The sequence below is a fragment of the Prunus dulcis genome, chromosome 4 (genome assembly GCF_902201215.1).
Source record: "Prunus dulcis chromosome 4, ALMONDv2, whole genome shotgun sequence".
NCBI classification, from domain to species: Eukaryota; Viridiplantae; Streptophyta; class Magnoliopsida; order Rosales; family Rosaceae; genus Prunus; species Prunus dulcis.
In genome coordinates this window covers 2,102,799-2,119,992 of record NC_047653.1, presented here as the reverse complement: position 1 = coordinate 2,119,992, position 17,194 = coordinate 2,102,799, and the positions used below count along the sequence as shown (strand labels likewise).

General features: G+C 34.1%; 2 protein-coding genes and 1 long non-coding RNA gene across 3 annotated transcripts; all 3 read left to right on the top strand.

Annotated features, from left to right (window-relative positions):
• The first annotated feature begins 3,671 nt into the window (after positions 1-3,671).
• LOC117624569 (polyphenol oxidase latent form, chloroplastic-like) lies at positions 3,672-4,966 on the top strand. Its single transcript, XM_034355894.1, has one exon. It carries the CDS (start codon positions 3,768-3,770, stop codon positions 4,449-4,451), a length of 684 nt encoding a protein of 227 aa, XP_034211785.1. The 5' UTR covers positions 3,672-3,767; the 3' UTR covers positions 4,452-4,966.
• Positions 4,847-5,985, top strand: LOC117624568 (polyphenol oxidase, chloroplastic-like). Its single transcript, XM_034355893.1, has one exon. The coding sequence runs from the start codon at positions 5,127-5,129 to the stop codon at positions 5,823-5,825; it is 699 nt and encodes a 232-aa protein (XP_034211784.1). The 5' UTR covers positions 4,847-5,126; the 3' UTR covers positions 5,826-5,985.
• A 442-nt stretch (positions 5,986-6,427) lies between these two features.
• Positions 6,428-13,949, top strand: LOC117625681. Its single transcript, XR_004585438.1, has 5 exons — positions 6,428-6,551; positions 6,682-6,890; positions 9,813-9,918; positions 12,481-12,560; positions 13,618-13,949. It is a non-coding gene; the product is annotated as an uncharacterized LOC117625681 (long non-coding RNA).
• Positions 13,950-17,194: the final 3,245 nt, after the last annotated feature.

The following is a 17,194-nucleotide window of genomic DNA, read 5'->3' as shown; positions in this document are numbered from 1 at the left end:
TTTTTCCATTTCAGTCTAATTTAAATAATAAATTATCATTAAAAACTATTAGACCCCAATGCACGCATCTTTAATAAGCAGGGCATTTATTTCTAGTTTTGATTTGGATGTTGGTTTTCTGAATTAGAGCAGGAATATTTTGGTGATCTTGATTTTTTTGAGTCCCAAATAAAGGAAGTTAATTAATGTGGTTTTTCCTTTTTTTAACGTTTCCTTTTATTTTCAAGTTTGTGCTAATACTTCCGAAATTTGTGACTCTTGTTTGTGACTCTTGCATATATACTTCCAATCCAATCCAATCCCTCTGTCCTCCTTCCTCTTTTCCTTTCTTTCCATATCCTCCTTGGACTCCTCCTGCTCTGTTGCATGCGTAAGTATTTCTTATTTGGGTGGTTTTGTTTCATTTCTCTATTGCTTTAACTGGCCTCAATGTTCTTCTTCTTCTAACAGACCTCGTAAGCTCTGTGAACTTTGAGATCAGCTCAGATGGATTATATAAGTTTAATTGATGACAGAAAAAGTTAGAAACCGTGAATTACACATTTGAACTCATTTCTCATTGTTAGCATCTCAATTGCTTATCTAATTGATTCCAACAGCATATTATGGACTCAGTTTAAACATTTTTGTTGAAGTGATCATCTCCAATTGCAGCATGAGTTTGGACCTTTTTGCCCAGACTCACACTTTAGGTTCTATCTGCACTTCTTAAAAACTGATATTCCAGAGAGAAGATAGTTGTGTTGGCGAGTCATTATTTTATTTAGGGTTAACACATCTTTGTACTTGTATAAATACCTCCATATTAGAGAAGAATAATAATATGAGCGTGTCTTAGCATAACTGAATATTTGCCCCACTTTGTTTGACATGTTGTATGATTATTTGCTCATCTACTACCTAATTGGATGTTCCATCACATCAGATTTAAGACCATTCATCTTTCAAAAATATAACATTGAGATTATTAGTTTAAAAGAATTTGCCTCTGGTATTTTCATCTGTGCGAGTAATTCTATGGCTCTTTCCTAATGCAGAACCTCATTGCTCAACTTGGAGTTCCGAGGATCACAGGCATTACTGTTTTCAACACAAGAGAGGAACAAACATACAACCCTTTGCCAGATTTGCAGGTTAGGTTCTTTTTTTCTCTAAGAAAAAAGTAGTTAGGTTAGGTATCCATCTGCTTTGTAACACCAAATGCTTTTGGTTATCGTTCTGTTCTGACCAGCCTTATGGACTGGTGCAGATTTTTGTAAGGACCAAGCCAACCATCTACAGACTACAGGCCTTGAAAGGTAGTTCTTTATAGTTTCCAAATCTTATAATTGCATCTGATTTCTCTTCATACTATAAAAGCGTTTCTTTGTAAGTGGATTGTACTTGTAATTCAATTAGATAGGTTTTTCCAAATGTTTTTAAAGAAATAGTATAGCCGGGCGGATATACTCCTTTTTTTAAATGTTTTTTAAAGAAACTGTATAGCCGTTCGGCTATACTCGGTTGTAACAAATTGTTTCAAAGAAATAGTATAGCCGGGCGGCTATACCCGTTTTGCCCCATTTTTTTAAAAAGAAATAGTATAGCCGCACGGCTGTACTCTAATTTCCCAACTAAGCTATGAAAGCTTTGTTGATAGGTTCATGGAACTCTGATTATTTAATCACCAAAAATTGGAAAGAAAGAAAGGAGTCTGATATCTGAGCATGAGAAAGCTTGTACTGATAAAATTGCTAAACTGGAAGAGTCCTTGAAAAAGAAGAAGCAGGTAATGTATATGTATATATTTGTGCAAACATGTCTCAAAACTACATTTTCAACTGTTTGAGCTCAAGTCGAGCGGCTAGACTCTGTTTTTTATTTTTTTTAAAAGAAATATTGCAGCCGGCGGCTATATCGGTTTTTTCAATTTTTTTTTAAAGAAATAGTATCGCCGGGCGGCTCTACTTGTTTTTAATACTTTTTTTAAAGAAATAGTAATTTTCATAAAGAAATAGTATAGCCGCGGCTATACTCGGTTTTTACCAATTTTTTAGTATAGCCGCACGGCTATACTCTGGTTTTCCCAATCTTTTAAAGACATAGTAAATCCGGTTGGCTAGAAGAAATAGTATAGCCGAACGGCTATACTCGATTTTCGCAATTTTTTAAAGAAATAGTTTAGCCGAGCCGCTATATTCGGGATTTCTAATTTTTAAAAGAATTGGGTTTTCCACTTTTTTTAAGAAATAGTATAGCCGGCCGGCTGTACCCCTTTTTTATTGTTTTTAAAAGAGATAGTATAGCCGGACGGCTATACTCCTCCTTTTTCCAATTTTGTAAGGCAATAATAAAGCCGCGCGGCTATACTAGTTTTTCAACTTTTTAAATTTTTTTTAAAATCAACCCAGGCATGACAACAGCCTTTCCAACTTGGATTTTCCATTATTTTCTTCTTCTTTAACAACAGCCTTTCTCAACTGCTCATTTACGCATTTCATAAATGAAACAAAACGAACCATTGGTGCCAAAACAATAATACAGAGCTGTAATGTGATTTTTAAAATGTACAACGGTTCGAAACTATTGTTTGCACCAGACTATTATCATCTTCAACTCATCCCCAAACAAGTCTGTTATATTTATATGCAGCCTTTTATTTTATTTTTTTCATCTTATTCTATTTTATCTAGTAGCCTGCATATAGAGATAACGGATTTGTTGGAGGACGAATTGAAGACGGTAGGTGATGACTTTGGTGCCAAGGTATGAAAAATGGCCACACCAGTTTTGTTTATGCATAGCCTGCTTATAAACTACATGTAATCAACAAAGGCTGCTTATGAAGTAACATATCAAATTACAAATATAGAGAAAACAAACACACAGAGACTGCAAAACTTACTCTAACAGGAGCTAAGAGCCTGAGAAGTGAAACAAGAGAGGAGCATCCATTAGAAGAAGAGGCTCAGGCCATACAAGGATAGAGAGACAGAGGAGGCTGTGTCTGATAATTCAATAACACCCTTGAACTAATGCTAACTAGTTTAGCAGTAGAGGGAGGTAGTGTTGCTGCAAGCTCATTCTGTTGCATTGATTTTATTATATACACAACATAAAATTTACATTTCTGATGCAGAGTACATTAGTACACATCTTCTAAGATGTACTACAAATTACAATGCAAGCTAACATAAGGTATTCCAAATTGGTAGTTTCTCATCTCCCACTCTTAACTCAGTGATAAAACACAGCCTAATTATTGCTCACATCACAATCCAAAACATCATTGCAGCAAATGATGTATGCCGCGTTTGATAGAAAAACTTTAGACCAATCAACCTACTAACACTTGATCTAGTGATACATTTTCTATCAAATTCGAGTCTCCCGATCGACGGGGAAAAACAAAAATTGGGCCAGCAGCTACACTTTGATAAATGGAACGTAGTCCTCGATCGTCATTATAAAAGTTGGGCTGCAAACATATATCTCCATGAGCACAATTTTTGGGCCGCACTAATTTAGCATGTGCATAGTCTTCATAGCCGACGACCCAAAGAAGAGTGAAGATATTAGAAACTTGGGACGTGCCTAATTACAAGTCATGTGAGGTGGGCGTGATTAGTCATCACAACTTGTCAATAAGAAATTTTCGTCCTTATCAACAACCATGCGTATGTAGATTTTATTTCTGTGGCTGCGAATGTGATTAGTCATCACAAATTGTCAAATACAGCAGTTCCATAAATTGTTCATACAAATTTAAAAGAAAACAAAACAAAGCCATGGCTTCTCCTCCCCCACTATCATCCAACACAATTACCACTTTTTACTCCACCGCCCCTTCAATCTGTCATATCTTTCCAAACAAAACCCAGATTTCCTTACTCAGAAATCGTGTCAGAGGATCATGTAAAGCAACAATCAATAGTGACCAAAACCATGTAAAATTTGATGGGAGGAGAAACGCGCTTGTCGGTCTAGGAGGGCTCGCCTTGGCTAATCTGAGCGGCATAACAAGGCCTTTTGGTGCAGCAAATGCGGCAGAGACCTCAAAAAAAGTAGCACTGGTGCAGAGCAGTGAGCTGCCCATAGCTTTGGACTCGGTGATCAGTGTGATTGTGGAAAGGCCAAGGAAGTCGAGGAGCCAGAAGGAGAAGGAAGAGGAAGAGGAGGTTTTGGTGATTGAAGGGGTTGAGTTTGTGGCAGATAAGGCTCTGGTATTTGATGTGCATGTGAACGATGATGAGAACTCGCTGAGTCGACCCGACAAGGCCGAGTTTGCTGGGAGCTTGGTGTTTTTGCCGCAGTACAAGAAGAAGGTGAAAACCAGCCTGCATCTTGGGATAACGGACTTGTTGGAGCAAATTGGAGCTGACGATGAGAGCTTTATAAAGGTCACTTTGGTGCCAAGGTATGTCCTGCGTCCTGTCACCATTGGTGGGATCAAGATCGATTATTTTGCCTAGCCTTAGTCTGAGCCTACGACCGCATAATGAATTAAGATACTGAATCAAGTTGCTCTGTTTCAACTTGTGTAAGTTTCATCCTCTATAAGTTTGTGTAACACATACGAGTTAAGTAGCATTGTTGTTTTGATTAGTTAACCACAAAATCATGCAAAACAAACATTTTCTTCATTGCGGGAAGACAAGTTTGAATGTTAGATTGAGAGAGACCCCAAACCTTCCCAACCCCAAAAGTCACAAGATGCTAAGCAAATGCAGATGCAGATAAAAGTGTGGATGGAAGCTCACGTAACACGCCCTTTTCTGCAGTGAAATTTTGGTGGAATGGTCTCAAACAACACCCCAAAAGACAAAAGGCTAGAAACTTAAGCAACAGATTATACTATTATTGGTTTTTGAAGTTGCCGCAAGAGATATCAGTTATTGGGCTTCCTCTATGGATTTGAAAAGGTGTTGCACTGTAGTATCCAATTTCTGAAATTAATTAAAGATTATCTTGGCGATTGCAAATTAAAGTAATTTTATTTGGGAATTTTGCTGGAGAGATAACATTATACAATTAGTCTTTGTTCTGTTTCTAATGCCGACACCAACTAGTCAGTCAAACATTTCGTCGAACAGTTGATAGACGAAAGCAACAATTAAGTATTAAAAACCCAGAGCCATCCATCAGCTATGGCTTCTCTTTCACTTTCACCTTCACCGCCCTTACCCGTCATTCTCAATCGTAATCGTACCACCGCCTTCTCCACTTCTTCAATCTCTCAAAACCCTTCTCGAATTTCCTTCTTGGGAAATCGTAAAGCAGCAAGCTTTCTAGTTAAAGCAGCGAAATTGGAAAGGAGAGAGCTTCTCATCGCAACTCTAGGAGGGTTCGGAGGTTTCTACTGCGGATCGAAGATGAGCCAAGCAACAGGGGATTTGGGTGAACCAGCAGCAGCATATGCGGCCGAGACTTCTTCAGACAACAAGGTTGTGGAACTCACTCAGTTCCCGATCACTCTTGACTCGGTTATCAGCGTGGTTGTGCCGCGGCCCAAGAAGTCGAGAACCAAGAAGGAGAAGGAAGAAGAAGAGGAGGTGCTGGCGATTCAGGGGATTGAGTTCTTGGCGGACGAGGCTGTGAAGTTCGACGTGCACGTGAACGACGACGAGGACTCGCTGAGTCGACCCGACGCGTCCGAGTTCGCGGGAAGCTTTGTGTATTTGCCGCATAAGAGGAAGACGGTGACGACCAGCCTCAGGCTTGGGATCACGGACTTATTGGACGACGTGGGCGCCGACGGCGATGACAGCATCAAGGTCACTCTGGTCCCTAAGTATGTGAAACGACCTGTCACAATTCGTCACATCAAGATCGAGTTTCTGAAGTAGTTTAGGAGAGGAGAGGAGGTGTGCCGTGTGATCTGTTGTCATGTCGTTTTTTGTTGTTGTATTTTCTGTTATTCTGTTTGCTTTCTCTAATTAGCAGTAATTATCCTTATGGCTTTGTCTATTTTTTTTTCCTTATAGAAAATCAGACTGATTATATTTACTTGGGAGAATGCTAGATTTCATCCTAAACGAATATGAGATTTAATTTAAGAAATGAAGGGATAGAAAATGGTGATTATTTACTTGCTCCATGTCCTAATAATAGAGCTCTCAACAAGAATTCTATAATGAGGGCCTTATATATGGCATTTAGGTGAAATTTTATTTTTTAACTATTAAATTTAATTAATTAATTTATCCAACAATTAAGATATAGAACTTCACTTAAAAATCGTATACAAGCCCCTCACTATAAAATGACTCGAGCTCTCAATTCTATATATACTAAAGCCCAATGCAACTAAACACTGTAGCTAAGCACAGTGTAATGACGGAAATGCCCCTCATTTTTCTGCTGTTTTGGTTTTTTTTGACCTGATGCACAGTAAATTGACGAAAATGCCCTTGATTAAACAGCTTCTTTTGTTCCCGTTTTTGCCCCTCCTCCTTCGTTGAGAGGGTTTGGTTCGCAGAGACAAAGCCCTGGCTTCAGTTTGTTTCTAACCAGCTGGTTGGGGGGCAGCCATGGGTTGATGGAGATTTTAGCGGATTTGATTTTCTTAATGGGTGAGACTTCACTGAAATTATTTAATTGTTCTTCTTCTACCCTTTTCTACTTATCTTTTTCTGTTTTAAAAATCACAGCTACTATAAGTGTTTCGATCGTCTGATTTTCTCTTTATTCTTTTTTCTTCAGGGAACAAATATTTGAGGTTTTAATTTTCCTTTGGTTAAGCATTTTCACTTAAACAACGCGCACGAAGCACCCAGCAACAAACACCTCATATCAATATAACAAAGATTGTGGTGAAGATTCGAATATGTTGGGGCTTCCATCTTTTCTACACCCTTCGACTCAGGCTTCCATCTTTCTTCCTTGCGAATATTTGCATCGTTTGTCTTCAGGTATGCATCTCATCAACTTTTTAACAGATCTTTGGGTCTTTATTTCATGAATTTGATTGTTGGTTTGTAGAGTTGTGTTGATTTTTTTGGTTATTTTGATTTCAGATTCTTGGTAATCTCTAATGGTTTATTTAGTTATTTTTTAGGAATTTGGGTTCATTTATTTGATTCCTTTGATTTTAGGTTTTTGGATAAAGCATTGGAAAGCAAAGACTGAGCATGTTTTTTTATTTTTTTATTTATTTTTTTATTGAATTGATGGCAGCTTTCCAAATTGATAGATTTCAGGTTTGCCAAATTCTGTAACGAAGCAATAAAGGATCAAAAGCTACAGAATTTTTGTCCTTTTACAGAGGAAAAACTATTTTGACAATATATATAATGGATAGGAATAATAAAGAAACAGTTATAAGGCATCAATATTTTTGTCCTTGGTATTGACCATCAAATTAGTCTTTGTACCCTAATAATGGTTGATCTAAGGCATAGGTCTGCAAAATGGAAAACTCTTTCTAACCATTCATGTGATACTGCATTAGACAATTGTCTGAGTACTCAGGCCTCTGCATTAGACATTGTATTTTAGGAAAATTTGACAACTTTGAGGCAGACTGCATGTTTTGACCCAGTACCTCAACTCTTTTTTTGGTACTGAACTCTAGCCTTTTGAAGGATTTTGGATGGTGGGGTAATGCTGATTTAGAAAACTTAGCCCATTGTGAACTATGAAAGCAATAGAAGAGCTCTTAGCCTATTGTTCACGTTTTCCCCAACTCATGCCACGGCTTGGCACCAGAATCTATCCAGGGACCTAACAGAGAGTATAATCGTTACATTGTAACATGGCATTCCCATGTCCTTTATGCTTTCATGCCCAATGTATGAAATTATATTCAACCAAAAGCACCAAACAGAACAAAAGCTGTACCAACCTACAAAAAACACAGATACAAATGAAATAAAAAATTGCACAGGAAGTTGCCGCTTAAGCGTTAAACATGCTCTGTTGTATTTTTCTTTGAAATTGAATCTTCATGTGAGTAGTTGATTCTGATTATGCTCAGACTTGAAAATTTTGGTGAATTATCTAGCGCTTCTCCATAGCCAGATATAGTATACATAAGCTGATCAAGCTATCAAACTACAGTAGAGATTTTTCTTTCTTTTAGTTTGTTGTCAAGGAATTTTTTGTCAAGAGACTTTTTTTTTTTTTTTTGGTCAAAATAGAAATTGGCAATTATTTTATCTTAGATGGAAGAATCAAATAGAACTGACTTGCTTCTATCAGTACGTATGCACATTCATCTTTCTAACTATGTACTCCACAACTATGATTGTCTTGCCTTCGCCAATCGGTATTCGGTACTAATGAGTTTTTGTGCGGATATGTTCTTTAATTTCTGCAGAATTCAGAAATTTCAAGGATTAATATATAGAAGCTGATACAATGAGGCCAACCATTTTCTTGCATTTTTTGGTGGGAATATTCGTTAGCTTGAGTGCTTTCTGCATCATTAATGCAGAAGACCCATATTTGTATTATACATGGATAGTTACATATGGACTTGAGTTGTAGTTTCATTTAAGTTGCCAAAACAATATAAAGTAGGTATAAATTAGGTATAAATTAGGTCAAAATGCTTCTGTAGAGGACTGTTCTGTATGTATGGAATTTTCATCTTTGTGGAAATATGAATGGTATGTTAGAAAGTGAATTCATATAGACTGTATAGTTGGAATTTTGAGTCCTTAGGTTTATTTTTGTGCAAAGTCTTCTGTTAGAAGATTGATTGAAGAGCTATTTCTTCCCTTTTTCAGTCTCTCTTCTATCACTTGAAAGGCTAAAGCACCTGCAAAGGCATAAATTATAGCTCATGAGAGCAATACTTTTTTTGTATGAATATTTTTAAAGGATGAGACATAGGAGGATCTTTGAAAATGATGGTCTAGAATGGATATTTTGCAGACCAAAGTTTGAGAGGTCTGTTATTGGGAATGCATAATTGTATCCGAAAGCTTCCCATGATGAACTTAAGATCTTTGAAAATTATGCATAATTGCATAATTGGTTGTTGGTTAGGAGATTTTTCGTCCTTTGTAGAGTTGGGTTCATTTATTTGGTTATTTTGATTTTAGGTTCTTGGGTAATCTATAATGCTTTATTTAGTTATTTTTTACGAATTTGGGTTCATTTATTTTGTTACTTTGATTTCAGGTTTTTGGATAAAACATTGGAAAGCAAAGATTAAACATGCTTTTTTTTTAATTCAAAATTTTTTTCTGTTTTTTATCTGCTGTTGGCTGTTGCATTCTAAATTTTTTTTGTTTTTTATATGCTATTGGCTGTTGCATTCTGCTGTTTCTGTTTTTTATCTGCTGTTAGAATTGCTGTTTGCTGTTGCATTTTAAACAAGCAAAAAAGAAGTGGACATTAATCAGGTTTTGCTAAAATAGAAACTAAGAGTGATTAACTAGCAACCATGCTGATAAAGTGCTATCTATGTTGTAGAGTTCTTGCCTTAATGTGTATGGTTTGTCCTTTAAAATTATAATTGACCATAATATTCTAGATATTAGAATTGCTGCAGACTTATGTAGATCACAGTCTGTCCAACAATTCAATCCTGAGTGAGAGAGTGGTTTTGTGATTTTGATTGTTTAGGGTGGCTTGGTGGGCTTGGTTGATTATGAGTTTTGAATCAAATGTACTCATTGTGTATATCTGTTTAACTAAGCTTGATATTAATATACACATATTGTTTTGAGCCATGTTCTATCTTTAGCGTATTTTTTATTTATTTTTTACAAATTTGGATTCATTTATTTGGTTACTTTGATTTCAAGTTTTGGGGTAATCCCTAATGTTTTATTTATTTATTTTTCACGAATTTGGGTTCATTCCTTCGGTTACTTTGATTTCAGGTTCTTGAGTAATCCCTATTGCTGTATAAGAGAAGTTGAGGTATTTAAATTTCAGAACATATTGGGTTCTATCAGGAAGGGAATTGAATCTCACAGATTAGCTCAGGTATTTCCATCATTGTTATTATTAATTTTTTAAATCAATTGTCAATTCAATGACTTTGCTCTCTTTGAGAAATCTTAGAAATGGAAATCATTCTCAATTTCTGTTTTTATTGCTGATAAAACATTAGAAAGCAAAAACTAAGCATGCTTTTTTTTTTTTTATTGAAAAAATTTTCTTTTTTGTTCTGCTGTTGGTTGTTGTATTCTAAATATGGAGAAAAAAATTAGTGATAAAACACAAGGAAAAAAGAAGTGAAGACAAAATAGAAATTAGGAATGATTAACCAGCAACCATGCTGATAAAGTGCCATCTTCCCTTCTTAGATTGACTCTCCAGCATATGATGTCTGGGAAAACATATGGTTTACTTTCTTTGTTCAATATGCTTGATACATAAATTCTGAAAATTGTATGGCCTGATTGAGTAGGCATGCTGTAGATTTCTTGCTTGAATATGTATGGTTTGTTCTTTAAAATTACAATTAAACATAATATTCTAGATATTAAGATTGTCACAAGCTTATGTAGATCACAGTTTGTGCAACGATTTGATCCTGAGTGAGAGAAAGGTTTTGTGATTTTGATTGTCTAGGGTGACTTTTGATTGAGATGTTTGATTGAGTTGTCAAGACAAAGGGAATGTAAATCTAGATCAACACTTATAGAAAATTAAAGTTATATATTGAAGTTTTGGGTTTTTAGAATTAGAGAGGTTGAACAAACAGAAATCATGCTACAATGTACCTGGAATGAATATTTGTGCTGCCTCCTTTAAGAAATCTTATCTGTTTATGTCTTCGACCTGTCCAAGTTAGCATATATTAGTTAAACTGTACATTAGTATTTATCAAGCAGTTTAGAAAGTGTCACCTTATAAAACAAGGCTAAATCCTCTCTCTCCCAGTTTATTCGCTACATTGAAGTTGTTTGTTACAGCTAACACTCTTTTTCAATTGAAGAGTGGTTGTTCTACATCATTCTTCACAACTTCAGCTCTTTCTTTACATATACTCTCATTCATATAGCCTTCTGTGTTCCCTGTTTCATTCTTATTATCAGAGCATTGATTGTTTGCAACAATAAAATATGTGTTTGTGTGAGTGAAAAAGAGAAAAAAAAAAGAGAAGGGTGGTAGCACTATACCTTCCATTCTCAAGTATTTCTTTCATATGAAGAATTTGTTAGCCGGGAGATTTTTTGTCAAGAAACTTTCTTTCTTTCAGTTTTTTTGTGAAGAGATTTTTTGTCAACAGACTTTTGTTTTTCTCAAAATAGAAATTGACAATTATTTTATCTTAACCTCTTTTATCTTAACCACTTTGGTGTACATCTTTATTGTTTCTAGCAGCGGACAGATCTAGAATGCTTTTGTATCAATTCTTTATTTATGTTCTGTAGAATAAAATTGTAGTCACAGACCATTTAGATTGATTGAAGAGAGAAAAAAACACATTGGTTTGATGAAAATACTAAATGCAAAACATACCTGGGTATAACAACAGCACACAACATGGTTGAGGTCATTTGGGACCGTTGTCAGAGTAAAGGCTTTAGCCTATCAGACAGTAAATTCAATACCAGTAACTTGATTCCCATATGTTACTACCACTGAACTCTTGCATTGGTCATCATTGCTTGGGTGTTCCATTGTATAAGTTTGATAATCACATGGATGCTGCAATGCAAACCCCAAAATATTACGATTGCAAAAGGATTATTTAGAATATCAGAATAAAACCAACAAGCCATACAAATGTTATAGATTGAAAAATCCCAAAATACTTATAAAGTGCCATCTTCCCTTCTATGTGTACTCTCTTTATGGTTCATGAAACTGTAGTGAAGTATCTGAAATTCAATTTGGTTTAATGATATACCAATTTAAATTTCTCTATCTGATTAATGTCATAGTTTGAGATATGCAATAGATTTCTTAGGTTCTGACTTCTGATCTCTTTGCACGATTTGATTGTTAGTTATAGTGTTAGATATGGAATTGATTTTTAGGTTCTGACTTCTGATACCATTACAGTATTACTATAGGCATCTATAGTATGGAATTGATATCTTCTTGGTTGAATTACTTGCTATTTACTCATGAGATTTGAAGTGTTGTATACTAATGACTGATTTGATTGGAAGCTACAGATTTTGAAATGAGGTATTTCTTCCTTAAAAATGTTTGTCAATTATGTTGTTTGATAATTAAAAAAAAATGAGTTTTCTAACCCTAAACCCTCTAATATCTGAGTATATTGTTGAATCTTTTGGGTGTTTTGTTGAGATTCATTTTAGGGTAGAGCTTTTTGTAATTTAACGATAACTATAAAAATATTACGGAGTACCATTGTTTTATTCTATTTTGAGCTTATAAGAGCTGCATATTTGACTTTTGGAATGGGAATTGATTTGAAGAACAAAATTTTTTCAATTTCAAACCTTATAATCCTGTTTCTATGTTTCCTGTTTGTATTATCTGTTACTGATCCTTTATCATGTTTTATGGAATATATACATCTACCTTGATTTCCTCTTCCACCTTGATGCAAAATTGAGGTGACAGGGTGTTAAAAGGTTCTTAAGGGAAAGGCCATCCATGGTTGAAGAAGGGCAATGGATATACCATACACCCACCTAAATGAGGTCAGTTTCTTGACTTGCTGGTTACCAATTGGTTTGGTAGATTGGCAGGTGTTGTTTGTGTTTATCATTGTGGTTGTGTGTTTGTTTGACTTATGTCTGAAAAAAAAATATATATATATATATATTCAGCTTTTACTTTGTGGTTTTCAAATGCCTCGAAGCCATTCTTTTCAGCTTTAAAATTTTTATTTTCAGTTTATTCTTTTGCTTAATTTTTTGTCTTTGGTTTTTTTAACTGTTTGCTGAAAAACTATGTAAGAGAGTTGAATTTTGCACAGATTTAAATATCTGGGGAATCTTGCATAAATTCATTTACTCATGTTTATTCTTTTGTCTTCCTCATTTAATATTGTTATGCAAGAGAGTGAATTTAACAAGATATCATTTCTATGTCCTCCTGTTTGCGTTGCTATTTACTATACAGGATATCAATTTATTTTCTTTCCTCAGTTTCTTCTCTGTCCTCTTCTTTGTTTTTTATTTGCTTAATCGTTTGCTTTATCACATAACCATTAGGAAAATGTCTTCATTCTCATCTTGACAATAATAACTAATGTTAACACAAGTATTATTTAAACAATTAATATATCCTAAAATTATCAGTTGCAAAATAATGCATACATTGTATGAAATCTTTCTTCTGAACAAAAGCAATGTAGAGATTTTCTTAATTTGATTTTGCTTTTTCCATTTGCCTTCATTTGGAATGGATGAAGATGTACAAGATTGCATCATTGTTCATAGTGAATTGTATTATTTTATTATGCAGAATATTGTTTCAAATGCATGTTCACCCTTAAATCCATATTATCTTTGTGGTTTTCATTAAATTACTACATTTCTTTGGGCACTTCTCTGTCTCTGTGATTCTTATTTTTCATTGTCAAGTAAACATTTTATGTATGATTATCTTGGTAGTGACCTATTGTTTCTTCGTTTAGCATTTTGAACTATTTGAAAATTTTAACTATGTTTATATGAAGATGCTGATACTTCCTTTCAATCATGTGACATATCAATTATAGTCTTTAATTTTCTGAGATTGATTCAATGGCAGCAAAGGAAGATTGATGTAACAATTAGCAGGGAGTTGCTATAGGATTCTATGCAATGAAGTGTTTCCACTACTTCAACAACAAAATAAATGAGGTGGGAACGAAGATTGCTGCATAATTGAAAGAACAGAGGAAATCTGATTATTCAGGAGCTGAATATGGTCATTAAGTCTTCATGCTCAACAAAATCACCCCACTCTGTAAACCGGAATTTGTATGAAGTTAGGTTTCAAATATGTTAATGAGATATGAGTACATGCTGTTTTGTGTAGTATCCTGATATTTGTAGGTATTTTTAATGGCGATTTTATATGGTTAATTTTACTTAAAAATACAGGAATGGGTCGACTGTGTAGCAAATGGAGATACTAGCATGTTGACAATAAAAATAGATGCGACAGAAAAATAGATGCAAAACCAAATGTTGATATATGCACTGTAGTAGAACATTTGCTTTACAATGGTCCGAAAATGCTTTTTTTTTTTCCTTATAAAAAAAAAAAAAAAATCTATAAAAGCACCACATTAAGAATTACAAAACAAAACTAAAGGATTCTTAATGTACTTTATTGCACTTAAGTGAAACATAGAAAATGCCTCTACTTTATTTGACATAGTATTTGTGAGGAGACTTAAATTAATATATATATATATATATAAATTACTTTTCTGCATTATCACGCAATTGTAGTCCTCCTATTTTATACTGTTAAAACCTCTTCAGGCCCAAAATTGTGTTTATCATGGTGTTAAGGTAGCACACATGTAGTCCTCCTATTTTACGTTGTTAAAGCCTCTTTAGACCCAAAATTGTGTGTTATCATAGTGTTAAGGTAGCAAATCATGAAATTGGTCCTTTAATCCTCTAGCAATTTCTTATTAATTGTTTTATTGTTAAACGTGGCTTCTTATATACGAAAGGATTTTCCTCAAATACCACATATTTCCCAAACCCGTCTTCTTCAAGTCAACTATGCTAAAACATTGCAATCAGTTCCTAGAATCACACTCCCAAATTTTATTTCCCCTACCAAAACAAAAATTATCAAATTCAAATCCCCAGTCCCGTTAACCGTATAAGAACGAATTTGAATTAAAACCCTGTAGTAAAAGAACGAACATATCTTTAAACAGAGTTACCCAAATAGCAGCATATTATCTTTACCAAAAAGGAACTATCCTAAAGCAAAGAAGCGAAGATAACTTTTAGGTTAATGTTTCTTCATTTTGATTTATTGACTTTTTTTTTCCTTTTGTGTTGCCTCAAAATTCCTTCACAAAATTCGACTTGGCTATACTACTACGTGTTTTCTGCTCTCTTTCCTTCTATTTTTTTTCCCCCTCAGGCTTCCATGAAATTTTGATTGTTTCAAGAGATCTTGGGTACGAAATCCAAATATGAGAAGCGGTCATTCAACCAAATTGTTTAACGATTCTTCGCTTTAAAGGTATAATTCATGATTGCCTCTCTATTCCTTATACTCTCACTATTTTTTTGGTACTGATTTCTTTATTTTTGTAATGTTTGTTTGCTCATCATTTCTACATTTTCTTTTCTTCCACAACTTTATACACATTTGATGTAATTTCATAACCCGCAGCATCGCGCGGGTCCTTTTGCTTGTATTTACTATACATCAAATATGGTGATGATTTTGGGACTCCAAACAAAAACAAAGTCATCCTTAATGGATTGAAATTACGCATCACTTTTTGGGTCATCCAACTTTAACTCGCTCACAAATTCAGAATATTGGGCTAGCCCAAAATCAGTCCAACACGAGATTCATGCACAATTTGCACATCATTGGTCAACGTCGGGATTGTAAATTTCAAAACAAAAATAAATTAAAAGGAAAGTGGGTTCCTATTATATATGTAGGACAAAATGTAGAGAATGATAAAATATTTAGAATATCAAAAAATACTCTTAGTTAATGTAAATATTAAGAATTAAAATTATTAATTAAATGAATATAATATAGTAAATTCATACTTTTTCATATTTAAATTTTTATAAAATATAACTATCCATTATTTTTTTTAATTCAAAAATAAAGTTAAATTTTTTTTAAAAAAACCTCTCACAAATACAAAATGGCGTACAAAAAGGGCCATTTCCATGAAAGTTTCTGTCCTACTAGACATACCCACGTGCATGTGTACGCGAATTGTCTTAAATTTGGTCTACCCGATAGTCTTATTCTCCGTAAGATTTTTCAGATCTTCGACTTGGTTTGTGGATGGATCCAAAGGACATGTCTTTTCACCGACCATCAGATTACCGGATGTGATCGTCATGCCTTCACTATAAATCTCAGTGTCATTCACTGCCATTACTCATCTCATCTCCCCATCGGATTACCGCAGATGATGGATGATATGACAAGAAATTCAGAAAGATAACAAGAGGACTGTCCCTCTCTTCCCTCGTCTTTAATTCGTACCAAGAACAATTATGACTTTACCTAATAATTCATTGCCGTTGGTCCTACATCTGTCATGTACAGTCAACACACTGATGTGCCACAACTTGGTCGTAGGATCACTCTTCTCACTCTAATAATTTCACCCTAATAAATATCCACACTCAACATGGGTATTCTATATCCCAAAATGCTAACAATTTTTTCTCAAATTTTTTTTATTTTTTTAAATGTTAATTATTTTTAAAAAAAAATATTTGCTTTTTTCAAAAAAGGGGAAAGGTGTACACTTTTTTTAAAACACAAAGGACTTTTTCTTTTTCTTTTTTCTATCTAAACCCTTTGTGTTTTTTTTTTAAAGGACATTTTCTCTTAAAAGTAGATATTTTCTTTATAAAAAAATAATTTATGTTAGAAAAAAATTAATAAGATGGTAAGAAAGTTGTGAAATTTTTTTTGGATAAATTGAATTCATTTAATAATGATAAACTTGGAAAACAAAAGTTAGTGTGTATAATATATTAATGACATTGTTTTAAGTGTAAGGAGAATGATACATGTCAAGCAAAAAAGGGAGAATGTCCAAAGGAGAAGGCTAGAGAGAAGGTTGCTAGTATTTCTCATTTTATATCATGTACCATATTATAAGGTTTAGGGCTGTTGTCCACCTATATTCACACATGAACAAGATGTAACACATAATCGTATTATCGTAATATTTGATAAGTTTTTTCAAAAAAATACTAGGCTTATTATATTTTTATACCACATTGTATATTATCTTTCAAATATAGGTGGACTCCATTATATTAGTGGGCTCTACCTCTATTAGAGAGGTAATACACAATGTGGTAAGCCTGGTATTATCCATCTCTACGATATAGCGAGATTTTGCCATAAGTATCATGCACTGGATTTAGATCGAATAGCTTCTGGCAGAGGCACTGGCAGACTCATGAATTTGTTAGCATATGTGCAATTTTGAAAGGCTAAAAATTCTTTGTAGATTGAAAATCTAAGGCTTTTCACCTAGATTGACATTAAGTCCCTTCATACATTCATATCGTACATGAAAAATTATTGACTAAGTATGAAAAATGGTTTTTCGAAATAATCATTTTCTCAATATAATTTTTGGATGCTTTTATTCCTT